At 39.8% G+C, this 24,262-nt stretch overlaps 2 protein-coding genes across 5 annotated transcripts; one reads left to right on the forward strand and one right to left on the reverse strand.

The window, feature by feature from the left end:
• Positions 1–380: 380 nt before the first annotated feature.
• Positions 381–3,685, forward strand: si:ch211-102c2.4 (uncharacterized protein LOC568178 homolog). 2 transcript variants are annotated; one of them, XM_037777521.1, is made up of 5 exons: positions 381–430; positions 1,293–1,583; positions 2,838–2,918; positions 3,404–3,427; positions 3,553–3,685. In XM_037777521.1, exons 1-5 carry the CDS (start codon positions 394–396, stop codon positions 3,585–3,587), a joined length of 468 nt encoding a protein of 155 aa, XP_037633449.1. In that variant the 5' UTR covers positions 381–393; the 3' UTR covers positions 3,588–3,685. The 2 variants fall into 2 exon arrangements, with proteins under 2 accessions (XP_037633449.1, XP_037633451.1); XM_037777523.1 differs by having other exon boundaries at positions 3,556–3,665.
• Positions 3,316–23,910, reverse strand: rabl6b (RAB, member RAS oncogene family-like 6b). 3 transcript variants are annotated; one of them, XM_037777518.1, is made up of 17 exons: positions 23,759–23,910; positions 21,309–21,703; positions 21,029–21,163; positions 20,599–20,646; positions 20,372–20,401; positions 19,940–19,992; positions 19,703–19,791; positions 15,997–16,137; positions 15,069–15,174; positions 14,739–14,842; positions 13,688–14,070; positions 12,765–12,912; positions 11,765–11,968; positions 9,935–10,196; positions 9,488–9,674; positions 7,367–7,425; positions 3,316–7,273 (listed from the first exon to the last, which is right to left on the reverse strand). In XM_037777518.1, exons 2-17 carry the CDS (start codon positions 21,436–21,438, stop codon positions 7,085–7,087), a joined length of 2,268 nt encoding a protein of 755 aa, XP_037633446.1. In that variant the 5' UTR covers positions 21,439–21,703; positions 23,759–23,910; the 3' UTR covers positions 3,316–7,084. The 3 variants fall into 3 exon arrangements, with proteins under 3 accessions (XP_037633446.1, XP_037633447.1, XP_037633448.1); XM_037777519.1 differs by having other exon boundaries at positions 23,755–23,907; XM_037777520.1 differs by lacking the exon at positions 20,372–20,401.
• Positions 23,911–24,262: the final 352 nt, after the last annotated feature.

Raw genomic sequence — 24,262 nt, forward strand, 5'->3', positions numbered from 1 at the left:
TTTTAAAGTGATTTATATTTGTGCTCCACTTCAACCCATCACCTAATAACCCATTCCATAAATCCACCCCACAGACTGAAATACACATACTCTTCTTTGTTGTACGAACACAACTTTACGTGATACTGCTTTATTTAGGCTATTATATCTTGCTTTTTTTACTGATGTTTTTTGTTATTGCATGCACAACCCCCTTTGCTGCTGTAACACTGCACATTTCCCTGCTGTGTGACTACTAATAAATGATTATCTTATAAGGTAATATGATGCAATCATCACCACCTGAACATGAGGAAAGGAAACAATTTCTATATATAATCTGTGTGGGCAGGCATTTCCTGAAACTCTGTCACCTAAAAAAGCAGCTTATGTTCCTCTTTACCAGTTCCAACTATGCATCTCTTGATTTGGATATTACTTTTGGCTGTAGGTAGGTATAGACCTTCACCTTGATAGAGAACTTTAATTCAGATTCTTAAGAAACTTGATTCATAGATTATTTTGTGCTGCTTTATTTAGCCAAGTACCACTAGCTGAAATTAATTTTAAATGCTGTGCAACTGCCTGAAATACATAGCAAAACATACCAATATTATAATATATATTATTAATATTTGGCGTATCAGAAGAGATAAGATTGAAATATCCACTAGACATGAGTTTTCCTCTTAGTCCATTTTAAATCACACATTCGTCTAGAAATTTAAAGCATCACGTATCAGCTGCCACCATGTACTTGATGTAGGTTACAGGTTATCCACTTTAATAAGATAATTGCATAAAGTAGTAGGCTTTTTCAAACAGTCAGATAAATCAGTATGGAGAAAAGGGGAAAAACTGACAATTGTGAAGGTGATGCAATTTCTTTGGCTTCTCCAAGGTTTGGCTTCTTTTTTTTTGTTTTTAGAATATTTTATTTTCAAATGTTTTAGTTAACCACATATACAAAACAAACAAACTCACAAAAAACAAACTCACACAAACATGGCTCCAAATTCCCTCCCTATTCCATCCACAAACAAACTGAAAAAGAACCATACTCAAGAGGAGTAGGTTAGTTAACTATCAATTAAATTAAAAAGGATAAAACAAATTTTAAAAAAATTAAATACACAAATAAAGAAATCAGAAATGACAAGATGCAGTGTTCTGAGTTATTTGGATGACTAATGATGTGTCAAGTCTAATTTTGTTATATTAAATCCGATATAGGTAGGTTTGGCTTCTTTTGTATTGTATTGGTAGGAGATTATACCGTTACTAACTATTTTATTTACCACTACTGTGTGCAGGTGGCTGTGAGGCAGTGTATTGGCAGAAGCTGACATGTCCCTATGAACTAAAGCACGAGAGCCAGCTGAGGGTTTGGTGCAGGCAGAGCTCCACCGACTGCTGCAGCGGCCTCACCTTCAACCACAGTGGCCACTCACTGGATGGAGGCAACCTAAAGGTGACCCAGCAGGGCTCGGCCTCCTTCACTGTGGCGGTGCTGCAGCCCAGCCGTGGAGAGGGAGTGTACTGGTGTGGTGTGCTGAGCGGAAATAACACCATCATCAAGCTGGCTGAAGGCTACATTCACAGCTGTAAGTAGAGCTAGATAGCAGCTATCTATCCATCTATCTATCTATCTTTAAATCTGCAACAATCACTTTTTTTTTTTATATGAACATCGTATCAAATGACTAATATGAAAGGTGTTGCTCGTATTGATAGTTTTCTGGCCCTCAACTATGCTCTCATCAACCTAATTTCCAGCCACAGAAGCTCTGATGAACTCACTGCTCTTCTTGCTCAGCAGCAAACAGCCGTTAGAGACCAGCTGGTGAACATAGTGGAGCATTTAGCAGCTAAAGAGACAGATATTTCCCTCAGGAGTTGGTGGAGACCAAACACAGAGCTAAAAGGACAGTGAATATTGGACTTAGATTCGTGAAGTCAGAGACACACTTCCATATGAATTATAATGCTGCTCTGTGTCTGCTGGATGATGTCTTTAACACGTTCACCAGAACATTTAAGGTGATAATTTGTCAATACTGTGTTTTTAGTTTGTTCTTCTTCCCCCAAATGGGAAAAAAAACAAACCTTTAATTTCATTTTTATATTTTCAGGCAGAAAAACAAGTTCTGAAATCCTGACTTGACGTTATTCATGCATTTCATTCTGGAATAGGAATATTACATCATTACTTATTTCAATCAATTCATGTTGTTGTAATTAATCAAGAGTAAGTACAGCTGCATTACAGTTTTTCTCAGTTGCTGTGGTATATTTCTCAATTCCTCCTTACCATTTGCAAAACACGAAGTGCACTTCTTGAAACAATTCGTACAGACAGCACCACACAGTGGATTACCCGCCAAAACCCATAACCTGCTCAAAAATCCTTAGTTTATCTTTGAAAAGTAATAGTCAAAATGCTATGTTGTCAATATAACGGGGTACTCCATCAGTATTTTCAGGTTTTGATGACCATGATGGAAAATGCACAAGGCTGCTCTTTTTCTGTACAACATAGCTATATCAGTTTCAACAGTACAAAGTTGCACATTGCCAGTGGTGAAGTGGACAGGTAGTGTCAGGCAATAATGAGCCTGCAAGTGACATAGCAAGGGGAACCAAATGTGATTGGCTTGTTGAAACACATGTTTTCTGATCTAGTCAGCCCACAAAAAAAACTGACTGGGTTGTCTTATTTCACAGTTTGTGAGTTGGTAGGCACTCCAGATACCCAGATGTATATGCGCAAGCACTGAAAATATGAGTTTTTCATGACATGTCCCTTTTAATTTAAACTACCCAAATCACATTTACGTTTCTTTGCCATCCGCCTGCAGTGTCCAGTGCGAGATTCGCTCGCTGGATTCTGCTGCCTGTGCTGCCCATGGTGACCATATTCACCAACCTTTACGCCAGAAGTAAGTCATTCTGCTGTTTCACTAAAAAAAAACTAGAATCACCGCCTCACGGTTGTATAAATCCGCCAATCAAGTTGCAGTTTACATCCACGTCTGTCCAAAATGTCATCGCTTCATCATTTTATCCTGTCAGACATTTGTGTGAAATTGTCATAATTAGGATATTAATTCTTGAGTTATTGCCAAAAACAGGTCACAGTGACCTCCAAAATTTAATCAGTTTATCCTTGAATCCAAGTGGACATTTGTGCCAAATTTGAAGAAATTCCCTCAATGTGTTCCTGAGATATCACACTCACAAGACGGACGGACAACCTGAAAACATAATGCCTCCGTCCACGGCTGTCGCCGGTGCAGAGGCATAAAAATGGAGGAGAAAATACAGGCTCTGAAGTGCTAAACTGACATGATTTCTCTTTAATACAGATTATAGTAAATTCACATAAGGAAGACGGTAACTAAACTCTCAAATCTCTCTTTCACAGAAATAACAAAACACATTCCTAAAGGTAAAACACGCCCATTTTTCATGCAACAAAAAAATGTAGAGTTTAAAAATAGAATTAATAAATATAATTCCAACATCATGGATTGCTTGAGTGCAACTAACATCTTCTGTCTTTTCTTTCTTTAGAAGGACAGAGGAGCGTTATGACGACATCACTGTGAGCTGGATGATCACAGGTTCTGGCTTCATTTCAGCACCATTAAGAGACTTGATGTCACAGCCCAGAATCGTCCAAATCGTGGTGTTTTTTAAATTGTTTTCAAGGGTGAAACAATTGTTTAAAGACACAAGAAATGTTCTTTATGAAGAAATAAGTTTGCATTTATTGGACAAACCAAACATAGGCAAACTCACACAGTGTAAAGATGGAACATGTCATGGGGTGAAAAATAAATGAAGGGTTTCATTCCAAAATGTCACATGTCCATTTGGAAAAAAAATACCTGAAAGACAACATTTCCAAAGTGCATATCCATTCTCATCATTATTACTCCGGACAGCAGATTAAAATTTGCAGGAATTTTCCCTACTGGATCTTTCCTGTCTAGATAATTTTATAGGATTTCAGTGACATTGTTTCCACACGGTGTATGCATCATTTTTGGAACAAAGCTCTTCAGATATATGGATTTATTTATATATTTTATACATTCTTTTCTTGCTGTACATTTAAGTCTCATGCTTTGCTTGAAACTGTGCTTTCAGCATTTATCCTCAATCACATGACAAAAGACAAAAACAAAAAAGATAGCACACAGTATTCAGGATCAATGCTGCATAGTTTCAACTTTGGAATATCAAACATAATTTCTTTGTAAACCAACAAGAGTGTAACCGTATATATGTACTGGAGATGGAAACTGTATGAAATCTTTCAAGTCTAAAAATACACATAATTTCTCTTAGATGCAAGAATGCTTCACTTATTTGAAACATTTTAGTGATTTATGGAAGATACTGTACTGTACGTAGTCCATATCACCACGTACGTGTCCTTAAAAGTAGTGGGAGTAAACCATTTGGAGAAATGTATTACAGGTTAGGAGATATGAACAACCGTAATCCATAAAAAAGCTGCATGTGTTTGACCGTTGAGGACAGTTTCAGCACAAATCGCGCAAACTAAAGCCTGACATTTTTGCAACAAAACAAAAATAGAAGCAATAAATAACACAAGGATAAAACAATGAGGAAATCTTGGAAAATATTAACACAATTCCATAATACTCCTTTAGAAGGATGCTGTCCAACGAGAATCAAACAAAAACAAAAAGACAAACAAATGTACTGATTCACTGCAATCTTATAACAGGCTTCAGAAATGCTTTAGACCGTTTCACCAATAAAAGGCTAGGACAACATTCTGACCCCCCCCCCGCCCCGAGTTACCTAACATTTTACAGTAAGAACACTTAAAAATGGTTCATGAGGATAGCGGCACATCCTTCCCCTTGAAGTAACCTCCATTAAGGCAATTGCAGAAAACACGAGGAGAATTTGTACGTCGCCTTCACAGGGTGAAGCAGAGAAAAGGTGGCCGTTAAGTTCGTTTGTCAATTGTTCATTTGAGCTAACGGGGCAGGAGCTGTTTTGATCAGTGGAATGAAATCATGAAATCCCTGGTGAGGACATGTGGGGTCAGTTTCACACCAAGACTACGTCCACATTGAGCCGGCAGGACACGCGTTTGCGTTACACTTTCTTGTTGAAAACCTGGGATCAGACTACACAATGTTTTTGTCTTTCAAGATGGTCACTGTACACCTGGCCTTGAAATGTGTTTCATATCCAGATTATCGAGATATGATTTAACCTGATAACATTTAAAACCTGGTATTAAAATGTGTCTCCAGTGTCCACACTGAGATCTGATCACTCTGTCCAGCTCAAACAACCAAATGGGTCCAGTGAGCGATTACGTATTTCTCACCCACTAGTGATGCACGGGGCAGGGTTTTTATTACCCGCACCCACCTGACCAATTATGAGAACCAATCCGCACCGCCCGACCTACAAAACCATACGTTAATCAAACACGGACCCGCAAATGGCCAACTTTATGCAACTTATAGTAGCACAATTGTCAGGACTGAGGACTGAGACAAGGACAGAGACAAGGATAAGGACTGAGCGGCGCTCGCTGTGTTTAAGAGAGTAACAGAGAGAAGTTGGGAGGTGGACTGTTGCATGCATTGTTTCTGTAAGTTATTAATAACTAACTGAACCCTGCTTTGTGAACCTGTGATATTTGCTAGTAAGCTGAGCCAAACGTTGTGGGTTGACCCGTGCATCACTACTATGCATTTTGTGTGCATTTACACCTGAAACTTTCATGTATTCCAGCACTATCTGATTACAATCCGATCACCCAAAACGCATTTTAAAGCCGCATTTTAAAGAGGGTAAGTGTCATACATTGTCGCTGTGACTTGGCCAAGAGACGTGGCAGACTGCAGTACAACGGGACTGAATGTTTACAGAAGTAAACACAGCTTTAGGAATGAAAGTGAACCTGGAACAATTCGTGCTCATCGCATCTTTTTCCTTCCAAGTCAGCAGCAAGCATCTGGCTCATCATATCTCTTCTCCATGTTTACAGCTGTGTGTGGAGAGAGCGCTCTGTGTGCCCACACGTTAACGTCACGGAACACGTCATAGACGTTGTCAACGTTGTGAGGCGTCCCAGATGCTGAATCGGTTGCCTTCCATTGTATGACACAATACAAGGGATAAAACGGTCGTGCCCAATGCTAATTTTCCCGACACCATTATATCGTGGTCTAATCCTGGTACATATCTCAGTCTCATTTGGTTAAATGTCCATTCTGTCCTCCGTGTGACAAAATCAACATTCATAGTTAATGGTAAACTCTGTATTGTGTGATCAGCTGTATATGACACTTAAAAAGAGTGATCACAGAGAGAGTTAGAGAGAATTCTCTTCTCATCATTGTTTCTCCCTGGTCCACCCTGAAACGCCAGCATTTCCAGACCATTTAAGAAAAATGCTGACTTAGTGTGGGTGGATGCCAAAACAGAGCGAAAGTGTTTTCAGATGTAGGCGGCTCAGTGTGGACGTACTGCGAGAGTGAAGCAGGGGGAGTCATTTCCTTTGTTGGTGAAATCAACTCACTCTGAAGTTCTTCCTCAGTGTTTATATTTAGAGACACAAGACTAAATCTGCCATTAAGCACTTAAGCCAACAAGTAGGAGAGAAAGAAAAGACAGAACACTGTGGAGTCTCTAAGGAGTCGGTCGTCACTTTTAAGCATGCTCTCCATAATTACACCGAACAAACAAATTCAGACATAATGGTAACCCTATTTACAGCAGCTGACTGGGAGTGGATCGCTTGCAGAGTGTATCAAATCAAACATATTCAATCATGTCAAGAGTACAAAGAGCCAGTCCGTGGCTACACACCGATCATCAAATTTTAATGTCACGACTCACTACAGTACACGTGGGTCTCCTCGCCGTTTCCTATTGGCTGGAATGGAAGTGACAGCAGTAGTGCAGATGGGGAAATCAATCAGAGGGAACATACAGGTACCAGAGTTATTTTTACCTGGGTGTTGTCGGTAGCCTTGCGTATTGCGTATGGCTTGGAGATGCTTTATGCTCTTACAAGTCAAGGAACCAGGAGGTTGTTGTTTTTTTATAGTTCTTCATAATCACCGTCATCTCTTTTGATCGATCCTGCTCCTCCGCCCAGAAAGTCCTCCAACTCGTCCACGTCTGTTTTCTTGGTCCGGGATTTCTTCTTCTTTTTCTCGTCTCCGGCCGCGGTAACTTCTTCTTTTTCCTTTTTCTTGTGTTTGTGTTTCTTCTTGTTCTTTTCATCCTCCTGAAAACAGGACACAATTTGTTGTATTGATATTATTGTCTTTTAGACACGTTACTACTTTACAGTGTGTAAACTGAAGAACGATAACTTTACCTCTTTGATTTTCTTCTTCTTTTTCTTCTTGTCTTTGGAGGCGAGTTTGCTTTCTTTCTCTGAAAGAGGAGCAGATACGTACAGTAGTCTTATGGTGATGGATGACTGGAGTAGTTGATTGATTCATTTCAAATATCTTACAATCAAGTTTTTTAATCTTTCAAAGAGGAGCAAAGCAGATTTTTCAACCATTTGACTAAAACATTATAAAAAGGAGAAGCTTTATACCTTATTGTTTCTTAAAGTTACAACGAGGAACTTTTAACTGGGTATAAAACAGTCTCAATGTAATACTGATGCCTCTATATGACCCATATAAGCAAACAAGTCCATCAGAGGTTCTATATAGTTATTATTATTAATGCCTGCCATCGGGTCCGATTCCCCGCAACATCAGACGAAGCAATTTACGGCACGCAGGTTCACCAGAAACTCCTTCAGCTCTAAATAAAACTGCGGCCGCTTCGATCTCGTGAGGTTATTGCTGCCCACTTGTGCATGACGTCAGAGCAAGTCGGGACAAAGTCGGACACAAATCTAACCGGCATGCTTTGTGCGCTGATCGCCGGTGATGGATTCTGCGCAGGCCTGGCTCATCTCCAACGAGCCTATTAAGAGAATCCAACTGCTCTTACACGAGGCCAAGGAGGGTGAAAAGAGGAGATGTCACGGGCGTCATCACGTCATATCATTGGGGTACAACCCAATGATATGACGCAGGAAAATCTGGTCTGCGCCGAAATTGAGCCAATAGCAACGCACGACCACAGCTCCAGTTACACTGCGTCTTGCACTTCTCCCTGTGTGTTCTTACCATTTAGTTTGATGCAGGCTCTATAAACACCACCTTCAGTGATGGTGTGTGAAGGAGGAAACTGCAGCTACTTCCTTCCTTCAACACTGCTCCAGTAAACCGCACATACCAAAACTGACAATTCACTCATTTGTTCAATATCAATATTTCCTATGTGAAATAATGTGAATTCAACTGTTGAATCATTTATTAAAGACCTATCTTGCTTTTTTAACTGATGCCTATAATATAGTCAAACAAAATGGTTGTAACTGTTCACTCATTTATAAACATTAATCCCAATTATGACTGTATGAAAATAATTGTTAAATCTATGCAAGATGGGCATGATCGTTTGTTTTTATGAACGGCCGTATGGTGCGTCGCTTTAAATGTTGCGGCAGCAAAGAATTGGGACGCCGTTATCTCCAGTGTTCCCTATGCGTAAAGGAGATGGAAAGGAAGCATTGAAGCACCTTTCCTTAACATTTAGAGAATTCCAACAGCTACTTGGGTACTTCCGGGTCATTTCACCCCGTTAGGAACCTTCCTAAGCAAAAAGACTATTCGACCGCAGCCTCGGTCTGTAGCATACGTGCTAGCTCGGAAGCTAGCTATGTTCAGTGTGCTGCTGGCCAATCCAGTTGATCAGGAGAGAACCAGACTGACTGCTGAACCCGGTCGCTATTTCGGAAAGAGGAGGCGGGGGGCAGGCGGGGAACCGGGAGAACGCAGCAGGGGTGGAAGTGAGTCAGGAGCATCTGATGAGTTCAGATCAGAGCGGAGAGCTGCAGCAGCTCTCTACAGCAACAGCCGAGACAGCACATGTCAATATGTAATTTAAAATAATAATAATAATAATAATAAGTTTAAACGACGAGTATTTCTGGTGCCAACTAGCGAGGGTGGCAACATTTAATTGACAAGTTGCGGACATCCCTAGTGTTGAAGACAAGAAGCTTTTTTTTCATTCATATTCTTTTTTTTTCTGAAAAGGACATTTAGCCGGTGACACTTTATTGTCCTCGAACAGGCAAAAGACTGTAACATGATCTCAAATGAACATTTTTGAAATACAAAGCTGCGTGTTCGGTCACAAAGTGACATGAAGAATCAATTTTAAATGAAAAATCGATTCTGAAGTGAGAATCGTGACACCGAGACACGACACAAGCCGTCGGAATGAAAATCAAATTGTGAAATTCCCAAAGCTTCCCACTCCTACATATATACAGACTCATTAGAACAACAACAGCTCATTTGTGGATACTAGTGTGAATTGTAATTAAAAATGTGAGTTATAGAGTTAGAAAGACAATTCAACTTGCCATCCTGCTCCTCGCTGCTGTCCTTGGCTGCCGAAGCCTCTTCTTGGATGCCGAGGCCAAACAGGTCGGTATCGTCCTTGTGTTTGAAGGAGATCACAGTGGGCTTCAGAGGTTCTGGCACCTTGGCTAACTGCAAGTCATCGTCGGAGAGGTCGGACAGAAGCTCATCTCTGAGTGGAAATAAATCCTGGGAAGAACCATCACATGAGGAAATGTTTAGATCTTACCCCCAAAAAAGGCAGAGAAAAATAAAGATTCTGATGAGACAGAAGCTCAATTAAAGTCTCTTCAGTATTAGCCAGAGTATAGTAGTAGTAGTAGTGTTAGCCAGACTAACAAATACCTGACTCAAATCCAATCATTACGTTAAAAGCTCAGGACTTTCTGCAGTAAAAAGAGCCGTGAACCGAGTGAATCTGCTGTAATAGTAAATCTGTTCTATTTTACCTTAACTATTTTTGGTGTGTCTGATGCTTCAGACTCAAAGTCGGGGTCATCCATGATAAACGAGAGCATCTGATGGGCCACAGGGGCCTCTGGGTCTGTATCAGAGTCCTCAGCTTTGGGTGTGCCTCCCTTCTTCTTGCCCTGGTGTCGAGGCAGCTGCTCCGCTGCTGGAGTCAAAGTGAGGGAGATGGGTGCTGCGCTCTGGCCTCTGGGCTCTGGAGCCTTAGATGCCACCTTTAGTTTTGTGATGTGGATCACAGGCCTGAAACAGAGTGATATGAAACATTAGTTTACCTTACAATACATTAGTATTTTATTACATTTACTTATTTTTTCATGTTCTAAAAGCTAGAAACCAGAGAAGTAAATCTCACACTTGTGATGTCATCAAGTATAAAGTCTGGAGCTGCTCCATAGACAAATGGGAGTAATTCCCCTTTAACTTCCACTCCAAATCTATTTTTCTTATCTGTATGCTCTTTTTGTGATGTCACTGGGAGCTTTTTTGCTGCAGCAGTGGTGAACTTTCAAGTTTAGTTTACATTAAATCCAGTCGCAAAGAAAGAAATGAAAAAGAAAAAACAAAACAGCACAGGTGTCTTCAAATGGAACAAGTGAGTTTGTGTTTTTCACATGACAAGTGGAGGGAACTATTTAAATGGGGAAGTAGCAAGACTCCACCATCCGCTTTTTTCTGTTGGTGTGAACATGACACAGGTGAAAATGGATGCTGTCATTTTAAAAACACGAGGACTAAAAAGGTGAGTGAGAGTCTGCTCTTGCGCTGTGTCATGTGGAGAGAGATTGAAAAGAGCGCAACCCGTAGATCTGACTACTGAAGGGCGGTTTCTTATCTTGTTTTTCATGTATACCAGGGATGAGAAACATTATAGCTCGCACAGTTACAATGATGGGAACGGCAATCCCACACTGATTTGGCAATCAGACAGTAATGGATATCTGTGCCAAGTAGCTGAACGGTCTGAATTTAGCCGATTGGCCAGTTCAGATTCGATCATCTCAGACTTTGTTGAGCACCGAGATGTATGAACTTGTTTTTAAGCTCTATTTACAGTGACAAATCTTTCCATTGCAGCTCTGGCGATTGCCATAACTGATCTCTGTGTGCCTGGAAAACCCAAAAGCTGTGAGCCGCCATGGCATTAGCTGTGGAATATCTACATGTTTAATGCTTATTTATTCAGTTTTGATTGGAAACATAACATAAAATAAAAATAAATGTTGCCTCAATTTATTTTAATGTGGTGAGACGCCTTTAAAAAAAGCACAATCAAATATGCAAACGAACAAATCTTGTTCTCAAGGCACCGCAGGGGGCCGCGGCATCCGCTTTGGGAAAAAAGGCCACAAGCCAAAACAGGATTAGCTCCTTCCCTGATATTGGTGAAATTCAATCTACAGAACTTGTGATTTACATTTTAAATGTTCCTGTTACATGCAGAGCCAATATATAGGTGAAATCAGCTTATTTGGGCTTCTCTTTGGTGATGGTGCACGTGGCATTAACTGCTTAGTGTGATAAGGAACCTCCTATTGTTGTTATTGAGCCCTTCAGTACATCAGGTCGTAGAGAGTGCACCATTTAGGCAAGGCCCTAGCTGCCTTTTACTGCATTGCGTTACCGTTCAAAATGTTTCACAGTTACATATCAAAGTATGGATTGCAACATAAACTGTTGCTTTGTGAAGATTTATTTAACATGTTGCTAGTTAATAGCTTTGCTTTTACTTTAGCTCCCTATGACAGACCTGCTCTTACTCAACCGCATCTCCTCTACATCCATCCAACGTATATTCATGTCATTCTTACGCTTTCAGCTCAGGTTCACTGTCCAGGTCTTGGACCTGTGTGATAGTGGGTGCTGCCGGCACTCCTTCCTCCTCGTCACTGGTCAGAGTGATGTCTTTACTGAGGGGCAGGGTCTTCGGTTGGGGAAGGCTGGGCTCAGTGTCGTCAAGATCGAGGTCATCATGGAAACCAGACACCATGGGGTTTCCTCTGTCTTCACCATCACTGGGACAGACAAAGGACAGGAGACTCATTGAGAGAGGGTCTACAGTATGACTGGAAGCTACAGTGCAGCTCTGCCACAACAACTTTGGTGGTTGAAACCAGAACCGCAGGGATGTTGAATGTACATGCACACCTTTTTAAATGCTGATAAATATAACTTGTATATCCTGTCACATCAAAAACATTGGAGTTTTTATAGTAAACACATTTTATTCTTAAAAAGAATACAATGAATAAAGCTTTGTTTCTCATCCATCTTAAGGAAAATTTCAAAGTTAAATTTTCATAATTAAATAATACACAAACAGCTCTCTCCAAAATCCAAAAACAAGAGCGCTAAAACTCAAACTTGAGACATCGTAGGGTATAAAGTCTGGAGCTGCTCCATAGACAATAAATAAGGCACAGAATGTTTGTTTTCTTTTTTTTTTATACGCAAATGAGCTTTATTCTATTGTAGTGTTGTCAGTTGTGAAATTCCCCTGGTAGCTCTCAGTATCATCTGTAACATCTTTCGCTATTCATTGTCCATGGAGCAGTTCAACACTATATACTTGATGACATCACAAATTTGTGTTTTAGCACTCACAGTTTTAGTAGAGAGCTGTTCATGTTTACTAATATTTTTTGGACTGTCTTAGACCATAGGAATAACATGGATGAATTTAGAAAATGGGCGTACTTCCCCTTTAATGTGAAAACGGGTTAAATGTAGGACATCAACAAATACTAACTCTGTCCCAAAGGATTAACAAGCTAAGTCAAAATGACATAAAAGCATTGGTGTACATCTCACCTGTCGCTGTCCACAGTCGGAGCAGGCTGAGGCTTCTTGGTCTTGGAGGGCAGGCTGTCGTCCAGGAAGCTTCTATCCAGTCTCTCATCTGGCACAAAATCATCCACACTCTGAACCTTACCAGGACACGCTGGTGCAGGCGGGTCGTCTGAGGAACACATAGAGCCCAATGACTATCAAATACTTTCAAAACTTTAGCCTTGTTAATTACACAATGAAACTGAGAAATCACATGATATTCCAACACCAGCCGGTCCTTTCATCTTTAAAGCTCTGCATTTCTCTTGAGTCTCGGGATCACTTGCTATCAACTTGATGAGAGTTTCAGTTATGGCTGAATAACACAATAACACACAATTTTGATCAGATAACAAACAATAGCTATTGGCTAACCCCCCTAACTGCTTTAGAAGAAATTGTGTACAAAAACAGCTGCATCCTATTGTTTTCAGATAATGAGAGAATAACACATCTGCCAGAGTCAGGCACCTACAGCTTCTTTCTTCTTTAAATGGCCAACATCTTCATAGCTGCTGTACACAAAATGCGTACAGGTCTGCAGAGGCTTGCTGTTCCATCTCTGTTCCATGATGAAACAATTATGCAAAGCCTACATTTCAAAATAGAGACGCTGCAGTGTTTTAAATTTATACTGCAGCAATTAATCAGCATTGTACAAATGAGTCCACGGGTATACGCACTTAACAAGTTAACCTTCTAGCTACCTTTCTCATATGCTTGCTATAGATTCGTCCGCAGTGTGAGCTACAGTGTCAGTGGCAACTCTTGCATGGGCTAAAAGGACTAGAGGATGCGAGCATCATCGACGGTTGCGTACAGTGTGCACATGGCTACAGAGGAGATGGCATGTGGACTGGTGCAGAATCTTTTACCGCCTGAGTAATCCTGTAGAAGAGACTTACCTGGTGCAGAAGCAGCAGCCTCAGCAGCGGGAGATGAACCAAACCAGCGGGAGATGAAGCCGCGTTTCTGGGGAGCCGACGCTCCAGATGCAGTTGAGGCCTGAAGGTGTTCGGGCGACTGGGCCGATGGCTTTAACTCAACAGCAGGTGAAGCCGCCCCGCTGACCACTGCAGACGGAGGTGGAGGGGGGGGAGCGGCCACAGATGGTGACTGTGGGAGCACCTGGGAGGGAACGGGGGGCTGAGGGGTGCTGGGGCTGGAGCTGCCTGTGGAGGCCCCACTTGGAGGGACAATAGGGGACTGGGAGCCCGAGGAGGGACTCTGACCATTAGCTGGACCTGGAGAGCCAAAGACCTTGCGAGACTCCAAGTTCTCCAGGAAACTGCAGAAATCACAACAGGGCTGGTTAATAAACTATGATTCACCTGCAATAATATCAGAGGCTAGGAACACAGTGTGGGGACTGCAGAGTGTAAATGCTGCTCTTGTTTCAGGAAAAGTCATCATGAACATTTCAACTGTCTTGACAATGTTTTGTGCTATAAAACTAGTTAATCACTCAAGTAAACTAGTTTTATGCTGGGATACAAAGAAATACAGAACACAACTTCACAAATCTGTTTGTCAAGAGGAACTCATGACCGTTACAAGAAATTTGCAATTGTTTGCAATTAAGTTATCTTTGTTAAAGGGGACACATCATGAAAAACTCACTTTTTCAGTGCTTGTGCACATACATTTGGGTATCTGGAGTGTTTACCAACCCAAAAACTGTTAGATAAGACAACCCAGTCAGTTTTCTGTGGGCTGCCTAGATCAGAAAACGTGTGATTCAACAAGCCAATCAGATAAGCTCCCCTTCCTATTCCTGTATTCATTAGAATATACCGCCTCCTAAACTGAGTATCTCCATCACGTCTGTATCAGGTGCACACAGTACACTATCTGCTGTGCAACAGAAATTTGTGGAAGAAAAAGCTTTTGCTCATCACCCTCTAGGGGCTCTGTACAACAGTGCACTGGCAGAGAGAGAAACAAAGCAGGCAGTACATCTCATAGTTTTGATCTTCAGTCTCCTGCTGGACACACAGCTCCTCCAGGGTGGCATCCATGTCCAGCTGGTTTGTCTCCAGCTGCCTCAGGAGGGTCTCTCTCTGCACACACACAAACCGGACATGAATGAGAAAGAATGGTGCACGGGCAAAACAATACAACAATCTCATTTTCTTTACTTTACTTTCTCTCATTTTCTCCCATTAAAGCATATTAAAATCCTTATAAACCAGTACAGGATGGAAAAACTAAAGACAAAAATCTAATAATTATGATAGTAATAATGAGTAGAAAACAAAACAAATGAGGAGTAATAAAAAAAATAACCTGTAGCTGCAGGAAGGGGATGTTGAAAAACCTGTGCAGATATTTCAAGCCAAACCCATTCTTCATTGATGATTCAGCATAGTGGATGTAAGATGCTCCCATTGGTCTGTAAAACACAAGCATTATATTTATGACATGTCCTAGTTGGGCCATTAGGAGGCAGCAGAACAAGCTTTAAAAACAACATCATTCAAGTTAGTGAATGTGTTAGCAAACCATTGCCTTTATGTGCATCCAGCAGACATTCATTAGGAGTTACTCTCCTCTTAGCTCTGGTTTGGTCTCCACCAACTCCAGAGAAATATACCCGGCTCTTTAGCTGCTAAATGCTCCACTTTGTTTACCAGCTAGTCTCTGACTACTGTTTGCTGCTGGGCTTTAAGTAACATTTCATATGATTGGAGAATGATGTTCATTAAATTATCTTACTACCTTTATTACATTATTACTTGGCATAAGGCGGAAATGTTCTCATACTTATGATTATGTCTTCCTAGTTTGCATCGCCACATTTCTCAGTTATCCTCCTCTCCTCTTATCCCACTTATGTGCCAATAAAGAGTGAGCACCAATAAGGTACATTTGCAAAAATATTTTATAACTAGGATTTTTAGACAATATATTCATTATTTTACTGTAACATATTGCACAATAACATCTACATTTAACGCAGCACTTCAGAACAAAACTATTACATATTTAATAACTGGCTTGTTGAACTTTTATTGCTCACACATGAGACTAAAACTTATTAAAATCAGAGAGGTGTTGTAGTGTTTCGTCTCCCTTCTTGAAGAGCTGCTAGTGTTCTGGCGATGTCTGAAGCCCCGCAAATCTTTTTCGGCACAAATGGAAAGAAAGCCCAAAAGCTTCATTAAGGCTTCATCCGCCCATCATTACAATTTAGAAAAAAATGTCTGATCTCTACCTGTTAAGTCCAGCTATCAGGTCTCTTATATCATCGGGGAGGATGACGCGATGCTCGCCCATGTCCCTGTGGTTTCCCAGCACACACACGGGCACATGGGTGGGTACTTTGGGCAGTTCCCTCAGGATATAGTTGAATGTCCTGCAATTGATAAAATCACAACACAACATTGATCTATGGGTGGGTGAAGAAAACTTAAAAGATGCTTAGACACAAAGGAATGATTTAGTGAAGGCTCAGTTCAGTGGAGGTTTAAACACGTCTCCATATTAGTGGGCTGGATTTTTTTTTGTTGCTTATTCAAGATGGTCATGGTGCATATTAATATTAATCTAACTAACCCATACGTTTTACAGAGGCAATTTAGTTTTCCCAAGGCATTAATTAACAAAATACATCAAATATGCTGTTGCAAGCGCCAATGGATAGGTTACTGCAGGTAACTGTTATTACAAATAAAAAAAAAAAACAACTTCTAATGTTTCAGACAAGAAAACTTTTTCAGACATTCTTAGAGAGAAAAGGTATATTAAAAGCCTATTTAGTTGGGCATATTAATTTAAAACTCTGACCAGTTTCGACCTCACAGGATCTTCATCAAGGGCAGAGATGATTAGAACATATTGAACATATTGATCATATTGATTAGAACGATTGCACCTGGTACTTTATAGAGACCATACACCAGAAGTAAACATCATTTCAATCCCATAATGAAATGACCAACAGATACAAAGAAAACTACTGTCCCAATGAGATCTAAATCATAAAAGAATAATAATAACTTAAAAAGTATATCATGCAGTATGATGCAGTACCATCAACAGGGATACTTAAGAATCTTGTTTATCAAAATGTTGAATTTAATTCTGAATCCAGACCCAGATATGGCATCAAATTTGAAAATCGAATAGGTTTCCCTCTAATGTTTCTTTAAATCTGTAAAAATCTAAATAAAACTACTGAAAATAATGTATCAAACTTGCACAGTTTCACGTTCATTGAGTGATTACATGCCAGATGTTTATCCAACTACACATTTTGTGCAGATGTTTAAAAATAATAAAATTACAACATCGGATCTCGCTGCTGTTGTGACCTTTAAATAAATGGTGGACTCTATTGGTCTTCTTAAGGCAATAAGGTTAAATATGTTTGTATGCTTTTAAGACAAGTCTATATTTTTATTGTCAACAAATCCCATGAAAAGCCAAAAATTAACAATATGTTAGTCCATGTCTCAATACTGTCTGACTCCCCTATCCTGTTTGTGTCTCTAATTGATTCTTACTGAAGACTTAAATCTATAAAATCGGCTCACTGATGTATTCTTTCATTTTAAATAAGACTGAATCGTTACTCAAACCTGAGGAAATGGCACATTTGTTGGGGACTATTTTCAGCGGTGGATTAATCCACATTTGATGCTCTAGTGAGTATTTGTGGCAGCAGGACGGTGTGTGTGGGACTGAGTCAAAATAAACTACAGAGTGTGTGTTCATGGTAACGAAGGAACATGTCTCCAATGTGGCACAAAGGAAGAAGATACATCAGGCTTTGATACACACACTATACTTGTTAGGAGATACATTCAGTGTTGTTGAAAAGAAAAATAAATAAAGTATTTCCTGTATGTGCTAAACTAGAAAAATGTTTCTCATGTACGCTTGGCAGAATGGCATGACTACATACTGACAGTGATACCGATACTGTTACTACAAGGAAAGTTGGTACGTCCGGGTACAATAACAACAAATATTTAATACCTATTGGTGCATCATATCCTTCTCGGCTAAACATGATAGTATTTGAAAATAAAAATATTTATTCTCTGAGACAGGATACCTAAAATAGCCATGTTGAAATGTCTTTGAAGGTTTTTGGCTTTGAAGCTGAACAAAATCCACCAGTGGAAGCTCTCAGCTGAAACCTAATCTGTCCATGCATATTGTAGCATTAGAGCTCACTGATGAGACGGTGTGAGGACAACGCCTCAGACAGACGACTCTTACTACTAGGCCTGTCACCATAATTCATTCTGTTGGACGATATATTGTCCCAGAAATAATTGCGATAAACAATATTACTGTCATTTTAAGACCATTTTATGCCACTGATATAATGGTAATATAATAACATGATAATGAGAGTACATCCTTTAAAAGAGCAATGAACTTAATTCTTAAAGATACAATATGTTAATGTTACAATGAATGGAGCCGAAGGGCAGGCTTTAAGGTCTGAAATGAACTTTTTTCACTTCCTGCCACTGTTGTAGGCAAGTATTTATTTTTTTGTGTGCAACTCAGAAATTGTATCTGCCACTTTTGAAATCTATGCACTAAATGAAGGAATAACATTTTGATCTGGTGTCATTCAATGTTCGATATATTTGACATAAAAAACATATGCATTGTAAATTACAGAGTTTGAATTACACTGTAGCTTCCGGGGGAGCAATATTTTTCGGGGGGTACTTTACTGTACTTTGCTATTGTCGTCTATAGTGGTTGTTTGCATAAAACACACAATTCAAGTGATTATTTAAATATTTGCTTTAATTTACAAAAATCTTGGCAAGCTGCTTAGAGCTAGTAGCCAAGTCATAATTCCCCCTCTAATATCTTTTTTTATATTGCTGTGAAAACATCTCCTTCAAATAACTGGTTTTATTCAAGTTTCTCACCAACACATAATGATAACGTTGTTATTTACCTACGCTCAATATTCGTTTTTACTGAGCAGAGATTGAACGCCTCATAATAATAACTCAATGGCACCTCCGTTAACGTTAGTCGCTCTGTTATTTAACCAAGCAGGACTGTGCTGCCCACCACCTTCTAACAGCTAACATTACTAACTGTCCTCCTTTTGACTACAACACAGATTTGTTGTTCACAGTGTCGCATTATCAGGGAAAAAATAGGATGCATCCCCTCAGGTTTAGTAGTGTTAGCGCCATGCTTTTGACCGCTTTTTTTTCTTCTCTCCGCCATGGCTTCAGCCCCAAACAAACTGAAGCATGATACAGCTTGCGTTTGCGTCATTGTGCATGCGTAACTGTCGGAAAGCATTAAAGAGGAATCAATAGTCACGGAGGCATGAGATGCCAAGGAATCGGACAACTAGGAACCGGTTCTCTATTCCCAGCCCTAGCAGTAGCTGGAAATGTTTTAATGTCTGGCCATTCGGCCGACAGCCGGCGCTTATGGAAAACCCCGGTTACACCCCCACATGGGGCCAAAAGGCTCTTTGATGACGCCCAGAAACGTCCCAAACACAGCAAAATAAGAAGAAAAGAGGAAATCCAGGCAGAGGGCTGCAGGGTCTCTGTGGATACAGACACCACCATACACTGCTAGTGGGTCATTATTGAGAGGGATTCTTTTTGTATCAGTCTATATATTGTTTTTTGGGAAATTCCTGCATTTTATCTGTTAAATGCAGATTCAATTTTAATCTGAAAAAAATATAGAATAGAAAATTGTATCTTTCTTTAAAGATATTGGAATTGGATTGTGAATTTTTTTTAAATATTCTAAATATATAAAACCACACAACCAAAATAGTCTAAGGCTAAAATGTTAGTGACAGTCTTATGTAAACAAACATGCATGTTTGCATGCGGGCAATATCAAGGTCAGCAAAAATGATTGTCCATATATCGTACGATAAGTCAAGTAATTATTGGGACAGGCCTACTTACCACTGCTTGGTAATGTCAAACATCATGATGATTCCATTACAGTTCTTGTACACATCCAGGAACTCTGCATCCAGTGCCACCTCATCTGACTACGACACAGATATTAAACACGTGTATTAATCACATGATGTAGGAAATACTTCTTACAATACCTCTTACTCTGGCCGACTACATCGCTGACCCACATACTAGAAATGAGGCTGTTTCCTAATCACATGGCAGTCATGTGATAATCACCTCTTGGGGCTCATTCTCCAGTTTCAAGTTCTCTCCGCGTCTTTTGCCTTTGCCTGAAACAGCAAGAGATCACAAGATTAAACATAACAACCTACAGCTTTGTTTGTTGCTTTATGTTAGATTATGGTGAGTAAAACGAGCAGAGCAGCACAGCCCCTTTTTTTCTTATGGAAAAGCATGTTGCAGGCTAATTTTAACACGCATTATCCTTTACTGCTGGCATTAAGTCACGGCTCACACGGTGCAGACGCTCAGGCTCGAGCTGTACACAGCAAAAAAACTCAGCCAAACTCAGAAATGTAGCCACGCACTCAGCAAACCCCGGAAAGCTGAACCTTGAGAATATTGACATTCAGATAAGAGTGGAACGAGGCGGGACAAGCCCACAGCACACAAGCGAGTTCAATTTTTACACACTATGGTGGCGCTCACCTACACCTTCAGGAAGAGGATATTTTTGGCCTGAGATGAGTTCAAGAAAGGTGCAAAAAAGACAACATCAATACTGATGACAGAAAAAACAGATAAGCAACCATGCGTCTATTTGATGTCATTAAATACTGACAACAGTAAATAGAAAAGGGTGTAACTTCTTAGAGCGAGGTGAGCCTCAGTGGAAAGTCTGGTTCTTTAAAAAGGGCATGAGCGTCAACACTTACCTTTGTCTACCACGTCCCACACCTCTACCTTGACCACATCATCAGTAGCTGAGAGAAACAGAACAATGTTTTCAGTATTCATGCTCTTGGGGCCACAGAGGAAACTACTTCAAATGAGCAGGCTGTTAAATGACTCTAATATGGATCCAATAACTGAGAACACTAGAAGGAATAGTGGTGGAACAAGGTTTGCTTGGTATGGAAAGACTACCACAAACATAGGACACCTACTCTAAAACTGGGTTAGCTGAAGCTAAATCTAAATGCTCAGTCTCTTTTTTTTTTTTTTTACCTTGGTATGGAGCCACTGAAATAAATCACCGAGGCACAAACAGCAGATGTCAAATATTCACCCAAATAGAAACATGACCAAAGCAGTGGTAATCAGATAAAATAAGTTGTAATGTTCAAAGATTACATGATGACTTACTTTTGTAATTCCAATGGATACTTGTGGCTTGGATCTCCTGAGTGGGTAGGTACTCCTCCACAAACTTCTTGCCCTGCAGTCGATGCCATAAAGTACTCTTTCCAGTGTTTCTATCTCCCCGGATGACTATTTTCACTTGAGTGGGAAAGAGATTGTACGATAAGTTTTTGTCAGAACAAAGTTGATTTATTTCACTGAGAAGCTAAAATTTAATTTTAGAAATGGAACAGACATATTAAACTGCAGAAGCCTGTTTCACTTGATTGACAGCATTACTTACTATTATACTGGACCCCTTTGGCGAAGCGTCTCTGCAAGCTTTGGTTCATCGACTGCAGGCCAGCCGGAATGTTCTTGTCCCTGAACTGCCCTGGCTCGGATCCCACCAGCTTCTTAAGCGCCGAAAACATCTTGACGGGGCTTCACGAGCTTCTCCAGTAACACGCGGTAGTACAGTGGAACTCCCCTGACAATTCGTCACGCAACAACCGAAGGAAAAGTGTAACCGTGTGTCCTGATGGCTGAGGAAATTAATGGTCCATGCTTAGAAGCAAATATGAAGCCAAATTACTAAATATTGACTCTGAATTTAGCAGCGGCTCCCTTAAACCTGACTGGATGATCTTGGTGGCCAGTCAGAGGTGGAGGTAACTATTATGTTGTTTTGAGCATCATCTGTGAAAGAACAGAGGAATACAGAAGTTATGGTTGGGAATTAACCTCCATTCTCTTTCAAGGTGTAGGCAGGATAAAATGTTTTTTGTAATTGTCAAACACAAAATCCCATACAAAATCATGTTTTCATTACAAGGTGTGAAAGACATGTGCAGCCAGATCTAGTAACTTCAAAGGAAATACACTTGTACATATGATATTCTGGATATATCAGAACACAGACAAACACCATTAAGACTCAATTTGAAGTTGCCCCAGGCTGTGCCTCTTGTGTTTGGGCAATACATTCGAGTCACAGAGCTAAGCGTCCATTTTTCTGCAAAATAATTATCCAAAAATAATTACACGGTGATCACTGAAAACACCAGAAGGTTGTTTATCCTGCTGTTCTGATTCTGAATGTATTTCCAGAAACCTCAAACACACTTTGAACCATCTGGATGAAACAATCTTCCATCTCTTTATCCAGGACTAAGAGAAGAGAACATAGCACATTACTCCGGTTTTGAAATCTTTAGATTGGCTTCCAGTTGGTTTGGTTACAGAACAGATTTTAAAATGCTGTTACTAACGTATAAATAGCTGAATGGTTTAGGCCCAGAATACACCTCTGATATGTTTAAACAATATAGGCCGAGTAGGGCTCTTAGCTCCATGGACTCAGGTCAGCAACTAAACTAAACTAAACATGGTGCAGCAGCATTTAGCCGTTATGCTGCATGCAAATGGAACAAACTGCCAGGAGATCTTAATGTGCACCAGATGGAGCAATTTTTAAATCCAGGTTAAAAACATTTCTCTTTTCATGTGCCTTTGATTGAGCTACTATGTTTTTACGACAAATGTATTCTTATTTTATGTACTTTGTATTTACTTTGGTAACACTTCATTTTAAAGTCCACAAATGTCATGGTAATTAGGTGATAATTAGCAAATAACCTATTTGAAATTTCTTTGGAATTACTGCCAAATTGCCCTAATATTTACCTCAAAATGTATCAAAAATTACTTTATTATACACATTATTTAAGAAGTATATTCTGCTTTTTCCCAATAACTGGTAATTTTTTAAATACATTTCCAGGAAAAGAATACAAAGGTAATTGATACGCTTTATTTTACGCAAATAACTAATTTGAAATTTCTTAAAAACCTCCCTTCATATTACTTATCTTTTAATTATATTACCATAGAAATAATGTATATTACTCTCTGTTTAATTACTATTTTAGGTACTTTCTAATGTTCTTTAATCATATTCTTTATTTGGATGTTGCTTTTTGTTTTAATTCATGTAAAGCACAATGAATTGCCCCTGTGTACTTAATGTGCTATAGAAATAATGTGCTATAGTAATAAACTTGCTATGTTGCTTGTTTCCTAATCCACAACAAGGTGGCTAGCCTGAAATGACCTGTCTTTGCTCAGTGTGTGTACAAGGTGACACAAGAATAACAAGTTGTATTATCAGTTAGATTAGTCTATATTGATGTTTCATTGTCGATTAGTCGATTAGTCGATTGTAAGATATTAGTGCTCCATAAGGCCTTACAGCTGCTCCATGTCCCTGGTATTAAATCCTAATGGGCACAGTCTGCTGTCACAGTGTCACAGGAGCTATTACATTATTCACACAGATCAGCCTCGGGATTTGTCTCCAGTTGACTTTAGTATCTTTGTTCAGCTTGATGAGACTCTCTCAGATGCAGCGTTGTAACGTTAACACCAACACAGGGACCTTTAACGGTATCCAGCTAGCAGCAGCTACCCGGGCTGTTTAACGCCTATAGAAGGGTTTGATCGACTTTTTGAAGCATTAATGGTTAAAATCTTAAAGCCAGATCCTCTAAAGAGTGTGTCAAACAGTGGTGAGGCAGCTGGGTTTGTAACCCAGCCCTGCTGGAAGGTAACGTTATCCTCTGGCTCTGTTTGAGCTAGCGAGCTATCCAGACGATGCTAGCTAGCTTAGCTCTTCCCTTTTTTAGGTTCAGTGACATCAAACCGCAGACAGACTGGAGGTTTTCCTTTCAGGCGGCGGCAGCTACACATACTCACGGTTATTTAAGAAGATAAGACACTGCAGTCCCGACATGTTTGTCTCAAAACATCTGTCAGTCCTCCATCCCGACAGAGGCAGAGCAGCAGCGACATTCCTCTGCAAAGACAGCAGCAACACAGAGCAGAGCAGAGCAGCAGCGTCAAGCGGCACACGACAACATGTACGACTTCCGCTACGACTTTCAAAATAAAGCTCATGTGTTTACTCATGAAAGCATTGGGAAATTACATTTTTTGACCACAGAGAAGTTCATTCTTGACCTTGGAAACAAACAGTAGTTGAAAAAGCAATCTCTTTTTTTTTTTTTTTTTTTCAATATTATATTTATTGTTTTTTGTTCATTTTGAGACAACAGAACAAACATTCACAAACGTCCCCAATAATAACATTCTCGGTAAAAAGAAACTTAACAAACCTAATATTAATATAAAATAAGCCAGTATAGATACAGGAAAAATATAATATATACAAAAAGAATATACACAAGTAAAAAAATAAAA

This window comes from Sebastes umbrosus, chromosome 8, assembly GCF_015220745.1.
Source record: "Sebastes umbrosus isolate fSebUmb1 chromosome 8, fSebUmb1.pri, whole genome shotgun sequence".
NCBI lineage: Eukaryota > Metazoa > Chordata > Actinopteri > Perciformes > Sebastidae > Sebastes > Sebastes umbrosus.